This window comes from Phacochoerus africanus, chromosome 11 (genome assembly GCF_016906955.1).
Source record: "Phacochoerus africanus isolate WHEZ1 chromosome 11, ROS_Pafr_v1, whole genome shotgun sequence".
Taxonomy (NCBI): Eukaryota; Metazoa; Chordata; class Mammalia; order Artiodactyla; family Suidae; genus Phacochoerus; species Phacochoerus africanus.
Genome location: NC_062554.1, coordinates 93,196,165 through 93,223,225, shown reverse-complemented (window position 1 = coordinate 93,223,225; position 27,061 = coordinate 93,196,165). Strand labels below are relative to the sequence as shown.

The window sequence follows — 27,061 nt, the reverse complement described above, 5'->3', positions numbered from 1 at the left end:
TCTCTATAACCAACAATCACACCCTTTTCTGGGGGCAAGCATTGGTATGGAGAAGGTTTCTGGCTCATAACATATGGAAATGATGTAAGGGGGAGAAAAAAACTGGGCAGTCAGAATTCAAATATCCAATGTCAGTGCCTAAAAGTAGCTGTGGGTGTGGCTCGTCCTGACCAGACTAGACCAGACCTGCATTGAGGGCATAGCAAAGTGGTCTCTGATTTCCTTAGGATCTCAGGCCCTGGTGCTTGCATGGAGGAGGGAAGAGATGTTATCTGTAAGTTGTTATTTTAAAATAGCTAACAGAATAGAATACCTCAAGTTGGGTTTTTCCAAATAAATTCATTGGTAGTACATATTGAGAACCTTTTACAACCAGATAATCTATGCTACTTCCAAACATGTTTCAGTTTTCAGAAGAAAGCTTTGAGGTATTAACTCTATACCAGGTTTCTTCAGAGGGTCGTGACCATATTTATATCACCATGTAATGACATACTATTACCATATATGTTTATAAGAATTTTATCAACTTAGTAGTTGATGTTTGGGGATGTCCCTTGCTTTCTGCATCATTTTATTCATTCTTTCTTTCTTTTACTGGTTCCTTTATCCATTCAGCCAACCCAGATTTTTTTTTTGTCTTTTTGCCTTTTTCTTGAGCCACTTCTGCGGCATATGGAGGTTCCCAGGCTAGGAGTCCAATCGGAGATGTAGCCACCAGCCTACACCAGAGCCACAGCAATGCGGGATCTGAGCCGCGTCTGCTACCCACACCACAGTTCACGGCAACGCCAGATCCTTAACCCACTGAGCGAGGCCAGGGATCAAACCCGCAACCTCAAGGTTCCTAGTCGGATTCATTAACCACTGCGCCACAATGGGAACTCCTAGCCAACCCAGATTAAGTGTTAGGTACTAAGGTTATAACAACAAATAAGACAAAATCTCTGCTATCAAAAATGTTATAGGTTCTCCGAAAGAAAAGAACAGGGATAGGAAAGCAGAACTAGAAGAAACTTTCCAAAGCAAATGCTTCCATCCTTCCCAGCTCTTTCTCCTTCAACATCCCCCAGGGCCCACCTTCTTACAAAAATTCCCCAAAGGTACAGAGGGAACCATAGCCAAAATTATGTCCTGTAGATGAAGTTCAACATTTTTCCACTACTTCTAGCACTTTACATGTGTGTTGAGATCCAGTTCTAACAGAGGTCATCAGACAAGACTTCCGGCCAGGTGGGCTTCAGTTAATTCATAAGCAATTTGAAAAACTGGAAAAGAGGACAATATATTCTGTGGTAACAGGCTGAATAAAGAACAAAGTATTTTTCTAACTAGAAAGAAATACATTATAAACACTTAGGCAGTTTTGGTCTAATTTAGGTCAAAGAAGACTGCAATCTAAAGAACTATAGGGCTTAGATTAGCTATGATTCATACAATAATTATCGGAACAGACCTAAGCCATTTAACCAAGGCTCAGAGAATCAGCTGGCTGATAACACGGTGGCGATACCATGATGGACACTGATTCACTCACTCACTCATTCATTCGTTCATTTAACCAACATTTGTTGACTACCTACCAGAGGGTAGACACTGTAATAATAAAGCCAAGAGTTATTGGAGCACTATCTATACACCAGATGCTGTGCTAAACACTCTCAGTATAATGTTCCCTGGGATCCTAGAGGCCACTGAAACACTAGCAAGGTAACCCTCAAGAGATGAAACTGAGATTGCAACATAGGCAGGCAGCAGACTGCAGGGAAAAATGGTAATGACCTAGCCCAGCCCTCATGGGGTTCTCAGTCTAGACATGGGCCCCAGAGTAAATCAACAACTTATTGACTCATTCTCTGCTGGAGGTGTATACACAGGCTCTGGAACCCCAGCAGAGAGTTTATTTATGGACAAGCATCACTAGTTTACTTGCATTATCCACCAACACACTCCCTTCATTTACTCCCCCTTTCCTCGTTCTGAGAAGAAAATCAAATTGAAAAATCTAACATTTTCTTTCTGACCGGTAGGATTCTTTTTCCCTCTCCCTCGATATCTGTTGAGGTAACTACACCTGGCTTAAAATAACTGTTTCCAGAACCTATCCTGTATCAGGATTATTTGACAAGTGCAAGTTCAAATATATCATCAAGTGGGCTGGCCAGCTCCAGGCGGGAGCAGGCAGAGGAACTCCTGCCAACCTTTTTCTCAACAAAGGCCCAGGGTTACCCAGTCTTTCTGTGTCTCAAGAGATGAAAAATATCTAGATTTTTCTCTCTGTATTATAATAAAGGATATTAATTCAGGTGCTTTGAAAATAGAGTAAAGAACAAATAAAGCATATTTCTCAGGCTGATCTTAGCCTATAGATTCCAGGTTATAATTTCTGTTTGAAAGATAATGAAGTTTGGTTTCTGCCTTTGAGGAGCTCACAATATAGTGATAAGATAAAATGGAAGAGAAATAAAGAAAAGGAACAGTAGTCATGGTTCACAAAGCGAAATTACACTTTCAGCTGAGAGCCAGCCAAGGGCAGCCGATGCAATATTTGTGCTGGCCTTAAAGGAAGTGAGCAATTTTACAGGCATTACGGAAAAGAAAGGGCGTATGAAGCACAGGGAAGGGCACGCATTAAGCTGCATGGGTAGGAAAGTGCAGGCTGCATAACAGCAAAGAGGAAGGGGGCTGTTTGATTTTCTTGTGAGTGTGACTTAAATGGTGAGGTGGACTGGATTTTGTAGGAATGTGGAATTCATTATGATACTTTATGCTGCAGGATGTAGTTCCCAGAGACACCACTACACAAGATGTTAGGCATCCTCAGTAAAGTAAATAAAATAAAGTTTGGCAGTCCAAAATGTGGGGAAAGGCTATATACCATATCAATCTCCAGATGTTTCTCTAAACAGATTCACAAATTAGATACTCTGAGAACTAACACCTGCATCCAGTTACGACACCCGTTTAGCTATGTTAATCCAGCTTACTGTTTGATCATGGAACTTTTTTTTCTTAGAACACTTATTTTTGCCCTAAAAAGAAGATTAAAAAAAAAAATTCAGTCCCTGTTACTGGATGCCACAGGAAAGCGATTTAGACCTTCAAGCAATGGAGTGGTTGTGGTGCCTTTGAGGTATTTTAAGAGGAGAGAAAAAAAGGGGGAAGACTGGATACAGAAAATCATCTAGGAGGTGATCACAGTGGTCCATAGTAACAATAATGGTTTCCTATTATGTCACACTCCTTGTGGGCCAGACACATCTTGAGCTGCTGTTTATTCTGTACAGATCATAATGATAACCAGAATTAGGGTAAAAGCAAGTCAGTATCCAGTTTTCCAGAAATGATGGATCAGCCAGTATCCACCACCCTGCCTCCTATCCTCTCAGCTTCCTCTATATTTTTTCTCTTTTTTCCCCTATCACTGGTGCATGTGCCCTGTAATTCCAATCTGAAAGAAAGCAAACATTTGACATTTGAATGCTGACATTAAACCATTTGTACGATAATTGAGATTCATTCCCCTCTTTATTGCTCTTTGCCCTGTCTTTAAGATATGTCTTAAGCTAGATGAATAGGAAAAACAGGTCCTTAAGGGTGCCAAATCCTACTTTGCTCCTTTTCTCCTCCTGGGTTCCCACACAGAAGGATCAATTTCAATTTTTGGTTAATAAGTGAACAAGTGCTTGATCTCTTTCCCCACCTCCTCCTGCTACAAGACTCCTCTATTATGGCTAGAATACTACGCAAAGACTAGAAGCCAAAACAGGCTCAGGTTTCCCACAAGCTCTCTCTAAATGACTGGATCTTTAAAGCAAATCCCAGGCCTACAGATCCAAATGTCCATATGCCTGAGTGGTGAATATCAGGACTTCCTTGCCTGATTCAGGGGGCAAAAATGAGCCTGGAAGAGGCTCGAAGCTGCTAGGCAAATGCCACCATGTCTGTGTCTGCAGAACCTTGAGACTACAAGTGCAAGCATGGGCATGAACATGGCCCAGGCCGCCCTGAGAGGTTGGTTCCTCCATCAGCCAGCCACTCGAAGTAGGAGAGTACCTACCTGTCTCACTTAATTACTGTGATACTGCCATTTAGGGAAGGAAAACCCAGTGAATGTCAGACGCAGCCAATCGCATCTGCAGATCCTCTTCTGTGGAGGAGAAAAATATGGGAAAGAATGGAAACTAAGGAACAGAAATTCTGTCTTCTTAGGGCTGAGGCTAAAACATAATCTGGGAACAAAAGCATTCCTTTTCCCCCAAAGGATATTATGTGGGGAAAGCTGGACAAACCTTCTATCCAAAGTTCTTTCTCCATTCCACTGTGATATCAGATTCCATCATCAATGATGTATCCACGATGGCCTTTCACACTGTTCTCTGACTAGGCTCTCTTTCAATATAAATAGCCCTGAAAGGGGTCACCTAAACAGAACCCAGTTCCTTGATGAGAATTGGTTTTGCTTAGGTCTCCACAGAAATCAAGGGTATTGGGAATAAGCAAGCATGCTGAGGAAAAAAAAAAAAAAGGAGGAAGAGAAAAAGCAAGTGGAAGAGCCCCAAGGACAATTGTGTCACCTTTATAATTACATACCTGCTTGAACATTGATATGAAAATAACTATCATGTTCTCCAATGATTTCAAGGATGACTCGGGTAAAGTCCTGGATGTTAGCAATGCTCTATCCCCCGGTTTTTCAGTAAAAATGCCACATTTTTCAGAAATATGGGAATTTATGCAAGAGGATTACATATATGAATATATAATAAATAACATTAACTTGGTTATAGAATCCTAACATATCCCTAAGCATAACAATTACATATTACATAGGTGTATACTGTATATGCTACAGATATAAGTATATATTGTCTACTTATATATGGATAATTATACATAGCATATATAATTAGTATGCCTAAGAGATATGGTAGGGGTCTAGCACCATGTTAATTTAATCTACCTCATTAATTTAACACGATTGGAAGAAGAGTGGAGGATTCATCTGAGCTAAAATGATTTCTGAGGTTGATTAATTTCTAGGAATACCTTCTAAGAGGGAAGAAAATAAACAGATTTATGATCCCCTTTGCCCCTTTATTTTTAGAATAATTCAAAATAGAAATTATGCCACAAATTGGGGTGAAAATGTAAAGCAATTACTTTCAGTTCTGTGACCTTAATTATTTCCAGCGGAACAGAAGCCCTTTCAGGGAGATGTATGTTTAGAATTTTTTTCACAGTGTGTAGAAGTGCTTGATGCTCTGACAAGGTCACTTAAATATGGGAGTTCAATGATGCAGCCCCTATCAGGGAAGAGGAAGATGAGGCTACACTGCAGTGGCTTAGGAAAAACATGACAATGTAACAAGTCTATAGACCTGCATGCTGGGAGGAGAAGTAATTTATTTTCCCTGTATTCTCTTTGCAGGATACCAAACAGAGAGTCAAATGCATGTCCAGGCATGCATAAGGCAAGAGAATAGAAATTAATTTGCTTCCCCCATAGAAATTGCAGTTACCACGCATGCTAAACTGCCATGCTTATCTTTGGAAATTCATCCTCGAAAGCTGAATACAATTTCTGCTGTTCGGGTTTTTTATGAAGTAGGATATCATTTGCTTAAAAATGGAGGGCTCATTTTATCAAGTATTATGTTCTTCAGAATATTAGCTCTGCTAGTATTTAATCAAACGAATTTTTTAAAAGTTGGCACTGCTGACTTCTAATCACCTCTCTGAAAGGGATTTTTTCAGCCACTTTCACCCTCTGTCCATCTCAGATTTCACTCCCCTGCAGCATTCAGAACTACAGCACAGCAGGCGACGTGATTTAAGGGCAGGACCATGGAAAGGGATACCTACTGTCTTTTTTTTAAAAAGTCATGGACATGTACTTCTATCCAACTTTGTTTGGGGGGAAGCATTTCTTTAATCTATGCTCTACTATGTGATACAGTCACATTTTAAAACATGAGGGCAGATTAACTTTGTCCTCAGAATCCACCATTTCTTTTCACAAAACTGAAAACTTTGGTGAGGACTGCAAAGTGTTCTTGGGTGCTTAGGTTTATGCCAGCAACTTCATGGTAAGTAAGGAGAAAATTCTCACAGAGACCCTCACCTCCTGCTCCCCCATCCCCTCTCCAACACCACCACCACCAGCTCTTCTTGCTATAGGTCTGCTCTAAAAGAGTCTGCGACACCCGCCCCTTCAACACAGGAGATTGCTGCTTTCCTACAAGGGAGGTGATTGACAGCAGGGAAACACCCAGCTAAGTGGGCTGGTTTTTCAAAAGGGATAAAAGGAAAGTCAGAGGTCTATATGAAATGGGGTCTGTGGTTGAGGTCAGAGGAAGATGGGGACAGGGTTCAGTAAAACTGGTGACCAGTGTGAAAAGGGAAGGACTTTGAAGGAGAATGTTGAAAGGACTGTGTAAGCAGGAAATAACTGCAGGAAGAAAGAAAGACTCTAATATTATAACCTTGATATTATAACACCAATAAAGAATTTGTCTGGCAAGGCTGTTTTAAAGAGGTTTAAGATTATTAAAATAGTTCTAAAAATCCAAATATGTATTACCCTAGAGCAGGGTTTCTCAGTCTTGGCACTATTAACATTTGAGGCTGGACGATTGTTGCAAGGGTGAGTTCTGTGTGTTGTGGATTGGTTAGCAGCACCCTAAGCCTCTACCCACTAGATGCCAGCAGAAGCCCCCACCCTGAGTCTATAATGACAAAAACGTCTCCAGACATTGCCAAATATTCTGGGGGGCAGGGAGGGAGGGGAGAGGTAAAAAAATCACCCCTGACTGAAAACTACTGGTTTTTAACCTTGGCTGCATAATGATACAGTAAACTACCAAAATGCAAAAGCAGGCCCATTTCTTAAGATTGCTATTTAATTGGACTCTGGTATGGCTCATTCACTGACATGTGTCTTACGTTCCTGAGATGATGCTGTTCAGTCTAATAAGTCTATTCATCAGTTTAGGAAACCATCAATAACCACCCACTACATGCCCAGGACTGCCTTAGATGATGAGAGTACAAAGATGAATGAGGCATCATCCTTAGCCTAGAGAGGCTTAGGATCTAGTGAAGATGTGGACACACAGTGGATACTTTTCCAAGATGTACTTAATTTTCCTAAAGGTCAATGTGTGGCATGCTATGGCAGCACAGAGGAAGAGCTGGTAGCCTGATGGCACAATGCTTCAGATATCACTACATTTCCACCAGAACTGCTAAGTGTCAGAAGCAACAATATTAAGGAAGTAAAGCATCTGGAGCTCAAACACATGGCAGTTTCACAACTGTATGCACGTACGCACATGGGTACACCAGTACACACATGCACACACATCAGAAACGCACACGTGTATTGGAATGGTCATGGCAGTCTGTGGGACCTGCTCTCAGTGCCTCCCCCAACCTCCCTTGGCACTCGCTCTTCTCACCCCTGTCAAGGGCTTCCTAATAGGAGCTTTCTCTGGCCACAGGGCCATGCTCTGCCTGTATACAGAGCAGGCTGAAAGTGCCTGAAGCTACTGCCCCTGGAGCAGCCACCGACCAGTAACAAACAAGAGTTGTCCCATCCAAGCTAGTACCTGGCTGTGGTATTATATCCCAACTCCCATCCTATGCTGCCTCCCAAGGGAATTCTGTGAGAATAAGGCCCACTGGAGCTCATCCTTGTGCTCTGGGTTAGACACATTCTTGTCTATATCTTATTTTTCCATTCCACTAAAAACTCCTATATCAACGACTTGAACTCAAATCTGATCTTGGGGTTTGCTTCTGGGAGAACCCAGCTAAAAATACTGTATTATTCAAATAAGCTGGAGACTTAAAAGACATGTCCATCAAGAGAAGCATGACTAAATAAATGGTGGCACATCCATGCAATTAAATACTGTGCATCAGAAAAAGTAAACCAACTATAGCTTCCTACCACTACTTGAATGAATCTCACCAGACGTGTGACCAAAAGTAGTCAGAAGCAAAATAATCCATATTTTAAGACTTCTACATTCATATAAAGTTTAGTATCAGGCAACGCTTGTTCACAGTACTAAAAGGCATGATGGTGGTTGCCTTTGGGAAGAAGGATTGGTAGATAGAGACCGGGACATGGATTTCATCATCCATCATGTTACATGAGTGTGCTCACTTTGTGATAATTTTCTTATTTTTACCCTTTTTCTGAACATATATATAATTCTATTCAATTGAAAGTTTTAAAAAATCTCAGAGTTCCCTTCATGGCTTAGCAATAATGAACCCGACTAGTATCCATGAGAAGGCAGGTTCAATCCCTGGCTTCACTCAGCCGGCTAAGGATCTGGTGTTGCTGAGAGCTGTGGTGTAGGCTGAAGATGCGGCTCAGATCCCACATTGCTGTGGTAAAGCTCCAATTCAACCTCTAGCCTAGGAACCTCCATATGCTGCAGGTACAGCTCTGAAAAAACCAAAGTTTTTTAAAAATCTCATCATAGGGCATGCAAGAAAAGCAGTAGATTATGCAATGGAGATTAGGATTTGGAGGAGAGTCGAAAGAGATGTGTAGTTACATTAGCTCACATCAAAGAGGGTCGCTTACCAAAGATTCGGCAGGCACTTTGAGCCTTCCGGCTAAAAACCAGTAAATTAAGTAAAGGCAGGCCCTGAGCCTGCTCCCTGAATCAGGGTTGAAGGAAACTAGCATCTCACTAATTTCCACTCACTGCTATTTCTCTGTGCCTTGCCTCCACATTCTTCATTCTTAGTCTAGGAGTAGATTGTTCCTTTCAGAGCGTCCTGGAGTGCTGAAAATTTCAGCCATAACATACAGAATCTAGGTAGGGAAACCAGCAAAGTACACCATGTAGCCTTAGAAGCATTAGCTATGCTAACTTTGAAGAGGGGTCTTTTCAAAAGTCCTAACACCCTAAAAAAAAGCAACATTCTTTCAATAGCTTTTCTAGAACAGGCACTTTCTTTGTGCACCTGAGGTACTAACTAAGCATATTTTCTGAGTGAGGCAGCACCTTGGACTTCTAGATGGCACTTTGCCCCAGCAGTTCGGCTCGATCGTTGATAAATAACTGTGGAAATGCTTCAGCAATCGTGTTCCTAATCGGTGGGTAAATTAATTACAGATAACCAAGGATTCATTTTTATTCTTTGCTATCTTCCTGCTGCATGATGTTTGTGAAAGCTTCTGTTGCCTCAGCCAAAGGATTTTGATTTCTTCACCTCTTGACCTCTAATGAGGTCTTTCAAGGGAAATGCCATTTTCTGTCTTCTCATCTCTGTCTTTATCCCAATCCATCAAATTAGTTCCCAAATTTTAGTAATGGCCTGGTTGTAAAATCAGAGCCATGTTGCAGCTGGTAGCTTTTGTAATCTTCATTAGCATTTATGGATGTGAACCCAGGCAATAGCAGTTATAAGCCCATTACTGAGAGCCTGTTAAGAGCCACATTATTGTCTTTGAATTGGACTTCTGTCTGAGAGGGAAAAAAATAAAGGATTGATTTAATTTTCTCCTGTCATTGACCCTGTGATACTTGTAAGGCATAGACGTGCCTCGTCTCTATGCAGTGGGTGCTTAGGAGGGCCGGTCACCTTGGTACTAAATTTCTCAAATAAATCCATCTGAATCTGGAGTCAGAACTAATTGGATAATGAGCTAAACTAAGGAGGCCTTCTCCTGACTCGAGGCCAGATCATCATCCTGCTGAAAAATGGGGACCTGGTTTTGAGGCAGTGAAGGGGATTTTGGATAAGGTGTTAAGTCTTTGGGGAAAAAGGAAAAACAAAAACAAACAAAAACAAAAACAAAAAAACTCTGCCATCTTTCTCGTTCTCTTCCCCTCTGCTTAGATTGGGTTTTTTATGCTGTTACAACAAAGGTGAAGTGATTTATTTTTCCATTTTGAATGATGCTTGCTCCCTTGGGGAGCTTCAACTTGAGAAATAGGAAACTCCCCAGGGCTTCCTCCCTCTACAGGACTGTACACTCACCTCCAGAGAACCATGCTTCTGGTTCACGGGGGTTGAACTATTTCCTGGTGAGTCATTTGACTTAGAGGCAACTCTAAGTGCATCAGGAAGGTGACAGGATCAATACCTGAGGGCTTCACGCTGTTCTGTCACTTGAAGTTGCTCCAGCAGCACCTGAGAAATAGCTTGTTTTTTCTACGTGCCTCCTCACTCCCTAGGTCAGTCTTGTTTGGATTAAGCATTTAGGCACAGGATTGTTGTCCCTTGTGGGATATTTGACAGACGTGGCTTACCTTTTGCTTCTACGTTCCTCTTTGGTTCTTTTTCTTTCTGGTCCAGACGCAGTACCATTTATCCCAAACCAGGTCAGGGCATACTTCTGCTGACAATGGATTTTTGCTTAAAATTTGCAATGTATTCATTTGAAGTACTTTAATATGTTTTTGGGATTCAAATAGTTTAGACAATAGACCTGACTTTGCTACATACTTAACAAGACAGGTTTAGTAAGAGGAAAATATATATTAAAAAACAAAACTTTATCAAAGGACTATTGGTTTGTTCACCACCCACTTACCAAGCACTTTTGATAATACTGTCAGCAGTATCATTTTCCTAATTTATTTACTTTGCAAGCTGTTCTGTCTGACCTGACTCAATTATTATTTACACTTTATATTTTTATCAAAATAACACATGTACCTAATTTTTATGTGACTGTGACAAGCTTCTAAGAGCAATAATCTTTTGTCACTGTTTCCCAGGCCAGGTCCTTTCAATTATTCAATTTAATTCTTCTGATAACATCCTCTATTTTCTCTTTCTTTCTAAAACATCTTTTGATTGAATGTTGAAATTCCACAGAATATTCTCAAATTTGTTTTATTTTCTACTTTCCTTCTCAGCATTATTGTCACACTTTAAGAGTTCTCTCAAATTTAACTTTCAATTATTACAATGAATTTCTATTTCTACTTTCCTTTCCAAAAGTGTATTCTTTTCTCTGAATGTCCCCTTTCAGGACTAGACCATACCTATCTCACAGAGGCAGCGTCTTTTCTTATCTCTCTCTCGGCTCACTGTTTTAAAGCTTTGTCTTTTGTCCCCTGCAGTCTCTATTCACTCCAAGTTTCTTTTTCTGGTTGTTTCGGTCTTCCTCAGTCAGGTTGGAATTTCACTCGAATGTATGGTGATCTTTGATTAATGTATTTTTTTATTATATTTTGAATACTTAAGACAATCATACACTTCCTAACGAAAAAAAATTATAAAAGAATTCAGTAAAAATTTCCTTCCCATCTTTGCCATGCATCACTTTACTTCCTGTCTCTTGCCATTGGTAACCACCGCCTTTGGGCATCCTTCCAGAGATCCTTTATGTATATGAGAAAAAAAAAAAAGAATAGATTCCTCTATTTTCCCTATTTACACAAAAGACAGCATATTAAATGTTAAATTATTATACTTTGTTCTACAGATAACCATGTGACTTTTCAGATTTTTTCCTATAGCTCCAAAACATGTGCAGTGTAGAATACTTCATTTTGATAGCTGTACATAGTATTCCATAACTTCATGTATGGATTTTTTTATGGATATCTCATACAACCCCCACTGGTTTTTTTCCATTTATTCATGAGTCAGCGTCACACTGTTCTAATGAACATAACATTATAATAGGTATTAATATCTGATAATGCTAGTGTTTTCTCATTGCTCTTTTTTTTCCTGTTTATTTTTTTGGCTGTACCCATGGCATGCAGAAGTTCCTGGGCCAGGGACTGAACCTGAGCCACAGCAGTGACAACAATGAATCTTTAACTGCTAAGCCACCAGAGAACTCCTCCTGTTTACTCTCTTTTTTTGGGGGGGGGGTGCTGCATCTGCAGCATATGGAAGTTCCAAGCTAGGGTCTTATAGCTGCCAGCCTATGCCACAACATCAGATCAAACCCATGTCTGCAGCCTACACCATAGCTCACAGGAACGCCAAATCCTTAACCCACTGAGCAGTGCCAGGAATTGAATCTGCATCCTCATGGATACTGATTGGGTTCATAACCACTGATCCACAATAGGAACTCCTCCTCCTGTTTATTCTTGATGAATTATTTAACTTTTTTAATTTTTTTAAGTTAGCATTTTTACCAAAATTTATATATTATTACTATTATCATCATTATTATGATTAAAATCAACCAAAAAAGAATCAAATACCAACCAAGAGCATGGTGTCTTATTATTTATTCTAGCATTGTGTCTTTCATTAGTGTTCATAGAGGTTTTTCACTTATTTTGTTAAATTTATCCTGAGGAGTTTTCTTTATTGTTCTTGATACCATTTAAGTGGACTGTTTTCTTTCTGATTCTAATTTGTATCAACTATTTTCAAACATATCTTAGCAGATCTCTTAGCAATTCATTATATCAACAGAAGCAGTTCATCATAACTATATTCCCAGTCCCCAAATGTGATAGTCAGGAGAAATAAACCTTGCAGCATTAGTCCCTTAGAATGACAAGATTAACCACTACATCTTTCCTGCATTTGGAATAGTATAACCTCAAATGTTAAATTTTAAATATTTTATAATCAAATATTAAATTATACAAAGATTATATTTAATTCAATTTATGAAGCACAACAATAAAATAAAAGTCCATGAAAAACACTCTATCCAAACAAGAATGGGCTATATCAAGTTCTTATCTATCTCTGTGCTTTTCCCTATCCTATTCCTGTGCATACCACAGCCCATCCCATACAGGCTACCCTGACATTTGTCATTATCATTCATTTGTTTTTAAAAACTTTATCACTTCTGGAAGTTCCTGTAGTGGCTCAGCAGGTAATGAATCTGACTGGTATCCATGAGGATGCAGGTTCAATTCCTGACTTCATTCAGTAGGTTAAGGATCTGGTGTTTCCATGAGCTGTGGTGTAGGTTTTGGACACAGCTCAGATCCCATATTGCTGTGGCTGTGGTGTAGGCGGCAGCTGTAGCTCTGAGTTGACCCCTAGCCTGGGAACGTCCATAGGATGCAGGTGTTGCCCTAAAAGAGCAAAAAATAAAAAACAAATCATAAAAGTTTATCACTGTATATATCCCCAAACGTTTAGTTTTGTTTATCTTAGAACTTTATAAAAGTGGAATCATATTGTTTTTTCACACTTTATTGTCTCTAAAATACTTTTGTTCTTTCCTACAGCTATTATTAATCTCACAACAGTATAATATTGTTAATAACACACAAAATAATTTTTTTTGTCTTTTTAGAGCTGCACCCATGGCATAGGGAAGTTCCCAGGCCAGGGGTCGAATTGGAGCTGCAGTTGCCAGACTACTGCCACAGCCACAGCAATGCAGGATCCAATCCACAGCTGCAACCTACACCACAGCTCACAGCAACACCAGATCCTTAATCCATTGAGCAAGGCCAGGGATAGAACCCACGTCCTCATAGATACTAGTCGGTTCATTACTGTTGAGCCACAACGGGAACTCCCACAAAATAATTTTTGGTTGCTTTTAGAAACTGGAGTTGACCCCAGTTTTGGGGGTTTTTACTTATAAATGGTACTACTAATATTCATCTACATGTTCCTGGTACATATGTGTAGAATTTCTCTAGGGATACACATGTAAGAATGTGATTTCTAGGTCATAGGTATGTAAGTATTTAATTTTAATATCAAATTGTGTGTTCCAAACTGCTGTGTATGAGTTTCTTTGGCTCAATTTCAGGAATGTGAATTTTTAATGGGATGCCTCATATAGTATATATTTTAGGGCCATAAAATCTCTAGTGCAAAACAATCAAAAAAGCAGCCTTACATAATATGTTAGTGAATGAATAAGGCTGTGTTCCAATAAAGCTTTACTGACAAAATAGGTAACCAGCAGAATTTGGCCCATGGACCATAAACTCTTGCTCTATATCATTACTGAAACTTCATATTTTATACTTTTTAATAGAAAACTTTAAATATTAACAAATATTTTAGCTATAAACAGGAAAAAAAACAGAAAAAGAGAGTGGGGGATAAAGCAAACGTGACACAATGTTAACAATCAGTAAATTCTGGGTGATTCCAATGCTATCATGTATTATACCTTTCTTTCATCATTTCTGTAGGCTTGAAATTTTTCAAAATAAAAGGTACGAAGGAGAAAAAAACTGATGAAAGTCTAACTATAATGTGCCCTGCTGTTAAAATAGCCTCATGAAAATTAGTGGCAATATTACGTAAACGCCAGAGTTAAAATCCTCTTTAGATCTTTAAAAAATGTATTCATGCTCTGCATTTTCAAACAACCAATAAAAAATGGGAATTGAAATATTACTACCAAATTTTCTTCAGTAGGAATCAATATCAGGATTCTTATGTTACATCAAGCTAAGTTTGTTTATTCTAATGCTTAGAAAAGATGCATTAAAAATTTTAGGAATTCCTTTCAAATGTTACATGTAAGTCAAATGTTTACTGTTCTAAATCATTTTACAAGTGTTAAGAATAGAGAGTGTTATTCATTTTGTTATTCTCAACTAAGCCCCCAGTCTCTTTCACTATTCAGTGGATGCTATTAGAAGATTTCTAGAAAAGATTTGTAAAAGGAATGTTTTACATCTTTAGTATTTATATTATTAGCTCACATGCCAACAATCTTACCAATAACCCTCTCCAGCTCAGAACACAGAAAACAGTTTTATCACCTGTGAAACATATTATTTTTAAGAAGCTTTACAATCAAGAATAGCTGTGAAAATAATGAAATAGTTAAAGTTTTAAAACATATTTATTTTACAAATCAGTTGATGATCTAATAACATCAATTGAACATTGGTGGAAATTGTGTAGTTGAGAGTAAAAAAAATGAATAACTCATTTTCATATACTTGACAGAAAATATGTTAGCATATACAACATTTTATTTATTTGTGACATGGGAAAGGAGTCTCTAATATTTTTAATTAAAATTTTCTAAGCATAGGCTAAATATAGTTTTACATGACGTAAGAATTCTGATATTGATTCCTACTCCTGTAAATATAGCAATAATGTTTCAACTCCTATGTTCATTTGTTCTAAAAGATATAGAGCATAGTCTGAAGTTGTAGAAGTTGCAAAAAATCATACTGCTGTGGCAAGAGATCAAGAGAAACAACAAATAACACAGAGTTGAATTATCTTACCATTTAATATCTGGCAAATGTTAGAAACCAGTAGAAAATGATCTATTTAGTATTTTTACACTGATTTATAATTTGTATTTATATTATAATTTGCTGATTAGGAAACAGAGTCAGAAAGGTTAATTTGCCTGAGGACATACAACTATTAGAACAGAGATGAAGGTCACACATAGTCCATCTAAATGCAAAAATCATATCCACACCCATTACTTCATCCTGTCACACTATGACCTTGAACCTGTAACTTGAGTACAGAGACACACAGACATACATGATGAGTTGGGAAGCTAAATGAATGGCAGAAAGCTAAGTGAATTTTAGGAAAGTCAACTGCAGGTAAGATAACAAGAACATTACAAGAAAGTAAATCATAATAAGTGAAGAATAAATGTGGCATACTGAACTACATTTTCTAGCAGACGTTTTATGTGGTATGACACGTTACTGGAAACACCCAACTCGATGCTTTAGAGGCATCTATCCACCCCATAGACAAGAGCAAAATGGTAAAATGGGAGGTTTTCTTTTACCAAGAACCCAGGCAACTTGGAGGGACCCTTTTCCTCCATAAAATAACCAAACACAAGAAGATTAAGATGTTTCCCACTGGCTGGAACAACAGGAGCCCCAGAGAAAGTAGAATAAAGTTCAGGGAGGAGGCAAGAGACAGCAAACACCTGCAGAGTAAGAGACTGCAGTATCCTTGAAATCCCACTTTCTCATCTGTGGCTGCAACTGGGCACTTTGGCTAAAGCCACATTTCCTAGCCACTCTTTAAGTTGGGTGTGACCCTGTAACTAATGTGTGATCAATGAATGTGAATAAAAACATACGCCACTTTCAGGTTTACACTTTCAGGAAGTGGGTGCTCCTGCTTCACATTCTTTCTCTTTCCATGGGATGGACACTGATGGGGGGAAGTCCTAGGAATTGGTATAGCTTCAGGATGGAAGGAATCTGGGTTCATGAATCAATGTGTGGAGGAGAGATAACCGCTGACCAAGACCTTGGCCTGCTGCAGGAGAGAGAAATAAACTTCCATTATGTTTGAGCCCTTAAACAATTTGGAGTCTATTTGCCAACATAGGCAAGCCTACACTGACTAATAGAGCTTGTCTGTGCAACATGGAGACATCAACCACATTCTTCTTCTATGTCTAAGAAAAGAATAAAGATTGGCAGTGTGGAATAGGAGGAACGGAGTAGACCAGAGAAGGTGGCATACAAACCAGTGATGAGAATGGCAGATGTTGGAAAGGGAGACATGATGAGCAGCAGCTGGAAGGGAGGGACCAGACACACTTTCAGAGTTGCTGCTCTTAGGCAGTGGCTCTAAGAAAGGGGCAGGGTTATAAATGAGGAGTTTGGGATTAACATACACACACTACCATACATAAAATAGATAATCAACAAGGACCTACCGAATAGCACAGGGAACTCTACTCAATATTTTGTAATAACATATAAGGGAAAAGAATCGACAAAGAATATATCATATATATATGTATATGTGTGTGTATGTGTATATATGTGTGTATATGTGTGTGTGTGTATGAGTCACTATTGCTGTACACCCAAGACACAACATTATAAATCAACTATATTTCAACTTAAAAAAGAAAGGGACATGGTTGAGGTCTATAGATTCTGTCTAGTTAGGAACAAACTTTAAAGCGTGGTTACTTAGCTTCTACATATACCCGCAGAATACTCAGGTTGTGTGTGTTTATGGATTATGGGTAAGTTGTCTTTATTTTCCCCTTCTGAATATCTAAACTATTTAAATGAACCATACCATCCATTTATAAGGAAAATTTTTTCCTTGACTTTGAAGGAGAAAAATTCCTTCTAATTATAGGTGTTCATGAAAATATTTCATTTCTGTGCATAAATAGATAATATGGACAAGATATGAAGTTTTGTCCAATTCTTATTGTGGAATATTTCAAGAAATGAATATTTATATACCACGTAGAATATCACTACACGTTCACTGGTTCCCATTACATAATCAGCTCCTTTGAAGGCAGACACTGTATTGTACTCATGATTATCGCTGGCACTTGGCACACAGGAGGCACTCAGGAATGTTAAGTGAATGAATTTATGAATGCTTGAGCACTCCAGTCGCGTTTAATATGCAAATTCAATGGTAATTGATGAATTATCTCAGTCTTGGAATCCTTGTTCCTTGTTATTTCACTTTTGCCAAGTGTATGATATAAAGTCATTAACTGATCACACTTAAGACACCTAAACAGTGTTCTTTTTTTTTCTTCTTTTACTTTACATGTCACAGCTCCATTCATCACAAATAAAGGTGCAGATAGCGTTGTCAAGTTTGACACTTTTGGAGATGGAATGGGACAATACAACGTGTTCAATTTCCAGTATGTGGGTGGCAAGTATTCCTACTTGAAGGTTGGTCACTGGGCAGAAACCCTATCACTAGATGTCAACTCTATCCACTGGTCCCGGAACTCAATCCCCACTTCCCAGTGCAGTGACCCCTGCGCACCCAATGAAATGAAGAACATGCAGCCAGGGGATGTCTGCTGCTGGATCTGCATCCCCTGTGAGCCCTATGAATACCTGGCTGACGAGTTTACCTGTATGGACTGCGGCCTTGGGCAGTGGCCCAATGCAGACCTCTCTGGCTGCTTTGACCTTCCCGAGGACTACATCAGGTGGGAGGATGCCTGGGCCATTGGTCCGGTCACCATTGCCTGCCTGGGTTTTATGTGCACATGCATGGTTGTGACTGTTTTTATCAAGCACAACAACACACCCTTGGTCAAAGCATCGGGCCGGGAGCTCTGCTATATCTTGTTGTTTGGGGTTGGCCTATCATATTGCATGACATTCTTCTTCATTTCCAAGCCATCACCAGTCATCTGTGCATTGCGCCGACTAGGCCTGGGGACCTCCTTCGCTGTCTGTTACTCAGCCCTGCTGACCAAGACAAACTGCATCGCCCGCATCTTTGACGGGGTCAAGAATGGCGCTCAGAGGCCCAAATTCATCAGCCCGAGTTCTCAGGTTTTCATCTGCCTGGGTCTGATACTGGTGCAAATTGTGGTCGTGTCTGTGTGGCTCATCCTGGAGGCTCCAGGCACCAGGCGATACACCCTTCCAGAAAAGCGGGAAACAGTCATTTTAAAATGCAATGTCAAAGATTCCAGCATGTTGATCTCACTTACCTACGATGTGGTCCTGGTGATCTTATGCACTGTGTATGCCTTCAAAACGCGGAAGTGCCCAGAAAATTTCAACGAAGCCAAGTTCATTGGTTTTACTATGTACACCACATGCATCATCTGGTTGGCCTTCCTCCCAATATTTTATGTGACATCAAGTGACTACAGAGTAAGTCTTGGAATGGTTTCTTCTTTTCCTTGTTCTTGTATTCTGCTAATGTTTTGTTACATACAATTTAAAATAGACTCCTTTTATTTTATCTCAGTAATTACTTAGCTAAATTATAAATGCCATGATGCACTGCCATATTGTATAAGGAAATTAATTCAATATGTTTTAAAAGCATTAAATTAGGGCCTATTATGTGAAAACCAATGCGCTAGACAGAGAGGAAGATAAATGGAAGTGGCTTGGTCATCCAATTTATAATCTAGTGAGAGAAAAGTATAATATACATACACACCCTTAAAACTTTTAATTAAATCTAGAAAGTGAATGACAAGAGAATAGGACTTAAACCGTGAAGAACCTAATGAGAATACTTCAAATTAGACATGAGAGAACCCAACTACTACAGACTGGCCTGTAAATTAAAGCAGACTTGCAACATTAAGCCTGGATCAGTTTAAAGATTTAAAATTTTTCACTCAAGTTTCAAATAAGCATCATTATTTCTCTAAAACAGGTTAAAATACACTATTTGTTATATTTTTGCTACAACTTTAGTTCCTATAAACACATGTGACACATACATGTAATCCTTGAATTAGTTAAAAATTTTACTGTATTTATCCAGGTAACCTAATTAAGTTATTCATTATTCATACAGTCTTCAATATTTAGTTCAGATTTTTTATACTTCAATATAATCACCATCACTTCTGAAAGAAACGCTTCATCATTCCATTCTAATTTCTCAAATTGCTGAAACACCCATCAGTTGCTCTTGTGTTTATAATTCTGATTTTATTCTAATAGTCACTCTAAGAATTTTTTCCTCTTAAGACAATTGGTTTTTACTCTCTATATTTCTTAAGTCATCATAAAATTTTCTAGCGGTACTATGGTTCCTTGTTACACCATGATTTTACAAAACAAAGTGCCTCTGTAGGTTTAGTGCCCAAACCTTCTGTTTATCAGCAATTCCTACATTACCAAAATCTTGAATATTGCAGCTGAAAGATAATAAAAAGCTATGCAAAGCAAAGACTCAAGAAACCGGCAAAGCCTAATGAGTCTAGTCTATTAAATTGTTCACAACCACATGACTGAAACCCATAGCCTACATTAAAAGAGAAGCAATGAAAATAAAATATATACATTAATGTTGGGCTAATGGTCAGGCTTTCTAAGACTACCTATAAAAAATTTTTGAAAATCTGTCAAAAGAGAAAACATCAGAACTAAATCAGCAAAATCAAAGTTCAGATTCTATGCACCACAGCAGAGTCTGTACCTTTAAAATGTAGGGAATAAAATGGATAAATACAGTTGGTGTTTTGGGTTTGTTTGTTTGTTTTTTTGCCACCTCTTGGGCCGCTCCCATGGCCTATGGAGGTTCCCAGGCTAGGGGTCGAATCGGAGCTGTAGCTGCCAGCCTACGCCAGAGCCACAGCAACGCGGGATCCGAGCTGCGTCTGCAACCTACACCACAGCTCATGGCAACGCCGGATCCGTAACCCACTGGGCAAGGGCAGGGATCGAACCCGCAACCTCATGGTTCCTAGTCGGATTCATTAACCACTGCGCCATGACGGGAACTCCCAGCTAATGTATTTTAATGCCTCCATTTCTATCTTTCATCCATGTACACATCCACTCCTATAGATATATAAGGGTTTTCGGGTGGTTTTTTTTTTTCAGTTCTTAGAAAGACATCCTTAGCTGACAGGAATGGGGTACTGAGACAGCAAAATACTTACAATGTTAATTATTTTATCCTGGAAATATGATTTGAAGCTATTCATCCTCAAAAAAGCCAATGAAGGGAGTTCCCTAGTGGCTCAGTGGGTTAAGGAGCTGGCATTGTCACTGCAATGGCCCAGGTCCTTGCTGTGGCTTGGGTCTGATCCCTAACCCAGGTACTGTAGGCACTGCCAGAAAAAAAAAAAAAACTAATAAAAATAGAGAAGAAAATAATACTGAGAATAAAATTTAATTTTATTAAATGAGCTAGCATTTATTTCTTTAAAAAAGTGACTTTTTCCCCCTTTAACATGATAGCAATATCATGATTAAATGAAATTAGCTGAAGATACCAGAACCTTCACCACATGGCAGAAGTCATAAGGCAAATGGGGCACAGGTTGTGGGTTTGAGTGTTTTAAGGTCCTGGCTAATTAGGGCAATGAATCACCCAGAGATATCGGCCATCTCACTTATCCTTGCAAATAATGCCAATCCTAAATTTACAAAAGAAATGAGAAGGTAGACCAGAGCCTCCAACACAAAGGTTTTCATATTTGACTGCACAGTGACTCAATGGGGTAGCTTTGAAAAAAATATTGATACCTGAGGCACAGCCCCAGAGATCCTGATTTAATTGGCCTGGTCTGTGCCCTAGACATCAGGATTTTTCAAAGCTCCCCAAGTGACTCTCATTTGCAGCCAGGATTGAAAATCACTACTCTAATGAATCACAAGCTCTTCTTGTCCCACAGATATCTTCAGGGTGGCCTGCATGGTTCTGAAATTCTTTGAAATATTTGTCAAAGTTAGAAAATTGAGAAATTTACCTAACTATCCAGATCCTTGGCTTCTTTTAACAAACGAAGACATGTGGACCCAAATTCCTACAGACGACAATTAGCTTATGCCTCAGGACAGAGCACTCTCACTCCTTTTGTCTGCTACACCCACCAACCCCTAAATTCATATACCTGGCTCCCTTCACATATGAATCCGCATGGACCTGTAAGTATGTGAACCCAGGACCCTTGTTTCAGACCGAGATTTAAAATTTCCCAGCAGGAAACCACATGGCTCAGATAGAATCAGCAGCATTAGGAAAGTATTCAATAGGAGTTCCCGTCATGGCTCAGTGGTTAACGAATCCGACTAGGAACCATGAGGTTGCGGGTTCGATCCCTGGCCTTGCTCAGTGGGTTAAGGATCCAGAGTTGCCGTGAGCTGTGGTGTAGGTTGCAGATGTGGCTCAGATCCTGCATTGCTGTGGCTGTGGTGTAGGCTGGCAGCTACACATCTGATTCGATCCCTAGCCTGGGAACCTCCATATGCCATAGGAGTGTCCCAAGAAATGGAAAAATAAATAAATAAATAAAGGGAGGTATTCAATAATTTTTTTTCTCTCTTTTTAGAGCCACACCTGCAGCATATGGAAGTTCCCAGGCCAGGGCCCTACACCACAGCTACAGCAATGCCAGAACTGAGCCATATCTTAAACCTGCACTAAAGCTTGTGGCAATGCTGGATCTTTAACCCATTGAAGGAGGCCAGGGATCCAACCCACAAACTCGTGGATACTGGTCAGATTCTTAACACACTGAGCTACCAGAGGCATTCCAAGGAAAGTATTCAATAATCTAAAGGCAGCTTAAAGAAATTTGGACACCAGTCAATAAGGTTTCTGACTCAGTCTAGTCTTCAAAAATGTTTACATCCAAGCTGGGGGAGAAAATAACAAGCATGAAAGAATTCAAGATTAACACAGAATAACTTATAATTAAATTGGTAATACGAACTCCTAAATGCCTAACCATTTCAAAAAAGATGGATTAATAAGAGCTTGGTCTTTCCAGGAATCCTCCTTAAAGAGGTAGAATTTCACCCTATATCTTCGTTGGAAAGTGAAATTAAAGTAGTTAAGAGAGGAGTTCCCGCCATGGCTCAGTGGGTAACGAATCCGACTAGGAACCATGAGGTTGTGGGTTCGGTCCCTGCCCTTGCCCAGTGGGTTAACGATTCAGCGTTGCTGTGAGCTGTGGTGTAGGTTGCAAATGCGGCTCGGATCCCACGTTGCTGTGACTCTGGTGTAGGCTGGCAGCTACAGCTCCGATTCGACCCCTAGCCTGGGAACCTCCATAGGCCAAGGGAGCAGCCCAAGAAATAGCAAAAAGACAAAAAAAAAAAGTAGTTAAGAGAATATAGGGCTTCTAGGGTATATCCTTGAGGCTTGGTTCAAACATCGGTTGTGGAGTGGGGGTGGTTCTAGAGAGAGACTAATGAGAACTGGCAACTTGGTCAGATTATATCAAGTAGAAAAATTCATTTAAATACTGTTAAGGACTCTGAGGTCACATGATGGTTTATTTTTTCTTGTTTTCTTTCGGTTGGTTGGTTGTCTGGACAAAAAGTGATGTGATGAAAAGTAAGAGGGGGAAAAAGGGAACTATCTCTTCCTGATCAACTTCCAAGACCTCATCTGCTAGGTGCTTTGCATACATAAGCTCATGTGTTCTCATTAGCAACCTGGAAAACAGAGTCCATTATCCATTGGAAAGATGAGTAAATATACTCAGAAATTAACTAACTTCTGAGGAGCACAGTTAAGAAATATTAGGACAAGCTTTTTGGATCCAAATCCATGCCTTTCATCTTACACCACACACTTAATTATCCTTAATATTCAAAGTGAATTTGGAAGAGTAAAACCTAGAACAAGCAAGACTAATCGATGCTATAACAGGCATCAAGAAGAGCAAGCAAGAACTTGGGTAAGACTCCAAAAATTCAAAGGATCTTTGAGAAATATCTAGAAATACCATTTCTTCATCACAAGAAAGCCATCCCAGTCAGTGTAAGAAGCCAACACTGAGTCATCAGAGATCCAGCATATCGTTTAAGTGGTGTAAATAAAAACTAGGCCACGTTTGGGTGGAAAGTGCGCCATTAAAAATTTAATTAATGGTAATCACTGAGTGTTTTGTTCATTCGTGTCTTCCAAAAAAGACTGGAGCATTTATTACGGGCCCTGGAGATGCAGATATCAACATACACAACTCTGTCCTCTGTTATAGCTTACAGTCTGGAGGGGATTGAGAGGAGGATAGAGATGGAGAGTAAATAGTGAGCAAAAGAAAATTCAGGATAACTCATGCAGTGGTGAGTGCTCTGATGGAGGGGGAAGGGGTTAGGGTACGCCAGTGCAAACTTTAAGATGCACGCACCTGGGAGCCTTGCTAAAGATTCTGATTCAGTCAGATGGAGATGAAGCCTGAGATTCTGAATTTGTAGCCAGCTTCCAGGTGATGGAGATGCTGCTAGACAAAGGACCATATTTTGTGTGTCAAGCTGCTGGATGTTCACTGGGGTTGGGGCTTTGGAGCTAACTTTAGAACGTTTACAAGGTTGAAGTATTTTACAAAGAATTTTCAATTTTCCATGTTGACTATTCTTAATATTTAAAGTACATCAAATCCCATTCTTTCAAAAAATGTTTGCCACCCCTACTAGTGCTTATATCATAATACCCTACAGAAAGATGGGAAGGAGCCAGACAGGGGGATTCTGCACACTACATAGGAGAAACAGCAAGCACAAACACCCCTAGGCAAAAATGTCTTAGAAGGAAAGGTGAATCTGGCCACAGTTTCATGAGTTGATGGAAGAGTGATTTAATGTAGGCCAGGGAGCTAGATCACAAAGGACTTTATAGGGCAGAGCAAAAAGTTTAGATTTTGTTCTATGTGGAAAAAGGACCCCCTGAAATATTTTTAAGCAGAGGAGTTGCATAATCTCACATTTCAGGGAAGAAAAAAAAAATCCAGGTGCTAAAGGCACTATGACTATATGTATGACTGAAAGACCAAAGCAGAAGTGAGGAGAATGGCTAGTAGATGTGGGAAGGGACAAGTAGTTCCCCAGCAGAGCCTAGAGTGGCCAGGGCCAATGGTAGTATGTCAGCATCAGTGATGGAGACAGACCTGTCAAGAACCATGAAGGGTTTTTATCCACTTCGTAATCTAACAAGTTATCCCACCATGGTCCCAGGGATACTGGACAAAGCCACAAGATTTCTGATTCAGAGACAAAGGATTTTATCACCCACAGCCATCACTGTAGCACAATGTCAACATTGAAGTAGACTCCCAAGTCCCAATTTCCAGTAGGCAATGCAAAGTGGGCCAGGTGACACCTCCATAGGCAGTGATCATGACAAGATCCATATTACTGCTTTTCCTTTTTGCCTTCACTTGGAAGAGGTCACAGCCTAGCACTGTTATCCTTATTTAAAAGGTTGGTATTGAATTCATCGTGGGTTTTTAGCATGAATTTGTATTTTTTTCAAGTATTGCAATAAAATATGGTTTGTCTTGATAACTGAGGTTTTGGTGTCCCCTGACATGTGCATCTCAAGAAAGTGCCCCATTTGACTCATTCTGATCTAGTTCTGCCTTCCCCCTAACAGATATGGACGGGGGGAGGCTGACGTGGTTGTCTGTAATGAGCATGAAGATTTGAGTTCTCCCTTTCGCAAAGTTGCTCGGCATACTGGATCTGGTGCATGTGACTACCGTCATCCTTGGGGATGGGGAGACTTTGTCCTACCCTTCCTTTCTTCTTAAGGCAGCTACAGTCAGGGTGGTGAGGAAGGGAGAAACCAGGCAGCATGGACATGCCAGGATGAAAGGCACACTTGCTGTTTCAAGGGCACAGCAGCTACGCATGGCTCAGCCAAATGAAGGTCCAATGTTTCTGAGCACCCCAAACCCCGAATTGAATGGCAAGATCATCATTACTGTCACTGTTCATTTCAACATTGGGGACCAAAAAAGCCAAAGCCAGATAGCAATCTGCCTGGGGTACATGGTTTGTGTATTTCAGCTGACCTGGCATTGACTCACACAGACAGCAAAAACTTTTGCAAATGAGTCCATCTTAATCCAGGGCATTCACTGTCTCATCATGATTAATATCTCTTAGCATCTTGCCCAGATTTAGCATAGAGTTAGGCAAGTTTTCCAGTGCTACAGCTTATGGCAAGAATTTCTCTAGATTTCTTGGAATCAGTTTCTTATTCTTTGGTGCAACATTTTTGTCAGCATTTTAAACCCAATCCAGGTCAGTAAGAGCCCAAACACTAGTCCATGCCTCACCTATGGTTTCCCAGAGCATCATTCCATCTCAGGGAAACCTCATAGAGAAGACCAAAGCTCCTTTTCTGCAACCAAGTTTCACTGTAACAAAAACTGAGACCTCGGTCATTGTGGAATGGATCTAAGTTTGACAAGAGAGACTACAGCAAGTAGCAAAAAAAAAAAAAAAAAAAAAAGGAGTTCCCATTGTAGCACAGTGGAAACAAACCCCACTAGTATCCATGAGGATGTGGGTTTGATCCCTGGCCTCAATCAGTGAGTTAAGGATCCGGCGTTGCCATGAGCTGTGGTATAGGTGGCAGAGGCGGGTTGGATCCCGTGTTGCTGTGGCTGTGGTGTAGGCTGACAGCTATAGCTCCTACTCGACCCCTAGCCTGGGAAGTTCCATATGCCAAGGATGTGGCCCTAAAAAAAAAAAAAAAAAAAAAAAAAAGATAGAGAGAGAGACTATAGCAAGAGATGAGGGCCCAGATTTTGCCATTCTTCCTTCACGAGCATTATGCACCAACCTCCCTCCTCTCCCAAAGAAGCCAGTCAAGTTCAAATGATTCACCTGTATCTTCCTTGAAGGAAGAAACCTTCCCTGAAGATTTCTCTTCTCATGGTCAGTGTAGGTGCAGGTCTCTGTAATTTTTATGTGGAAAAGAGTGGAGCTTTCTACCCATGAAGGACCTGAATCATAAGGAGGAAGAAGTTCTCACTGTGTCTCAGAGAGTTAAGAACCTTACTGTCTCTGTAAGGATGCGGGTTTGGTCCCTAGCCTTGCTTAGTGGGTTAAGGATCTGACATGCCACAAGCTGTGGTGTAGGTCACAGATATGACTCAGATCCAGCATTGCTGTGGCTACGGTGTAGACCTCAGCTGCAGCTCCAATTTGACCCCTAGCCCAGAGCTTCCATATGTTGAGGGTACGGCTGTAAAAAGAAAAAAAAAGAATAGGGAAGAAATCCACCTCACCCCAGAAGAGAGAGAAACAAGGTCCAGCTTTACGTGAGCCTACTTCCTGGTGCTCAGCCTACAGCCCCCTCCCAAATCCTCTTCATTGATGGCAATAAAGTGGAGCATTATTTGTCGTCTCGTTGCCCATACAGTTTGGTCAACATGCTTGCTACTGACTCCCACAGACTTTTTTCCAGCCCTATTAATTAGCCCAGAAAACCCTCATACTTCCTTTTTGAGAAATGTCCCTGTCGCAACTGTCAAACACCATAGAATCTGAGATTTTACTTGACTTACTCTAACTTAACGTGTTCACTGACCACAGTTTTGTTATGCTGACAAAAAGGACTTTATGACTCAAAGCAATAGCAGTAGCCAGAGTGTCAGCCCAGGCTCTGGTTCCGCAAACCCCACTTCCCACAGGCTATGCAAGGTGGGCAGGAAGTGCAGAATCCAGTGGTATTACAGGCAGGAACTCTGAGACAAGGGAACTTGAATCTTTTCTAATGGATGATACGCTGGTCCTTAGTCCCACAGGCACTACCTCTGTCTTTTAATGCCCTTTGCTTTATAAATATCCTTGAAAATGAAGTCCAGCACAAAAGCAGCCAGAGCCTCTGTTTGAAAGACAGGAAGAAGCCCAAGAGGCCATAAGGATTATCTTTTGAAGGAACCAATAGAACTTGC

The 27,061-nt window shown here is 40.1% G+C and overlaps 1 protein-coding gene across 1 annotated transcript in view; it reads left to right on the top strand.

The window, feature by feature from the left end:
• The window catches only part of GRM3 (glutamate metabotropic receptor 3), a 113,446-nt gene that overhangs the window by 68,566 nt on the left and 17,819 nt on the right, over positions 1–27,061 (top strand). The window contains exon 3 of the mRNA XM_047753765.1: positions 17,482–18,548. Within this exon, the coding sequence (XP_047609721.1) occupies positions 17,482–18,548 (1,067 nt within the window). The remainder of the gene's footprint in view (positions 1–17,481; positions 18,549–27,061) is intronic.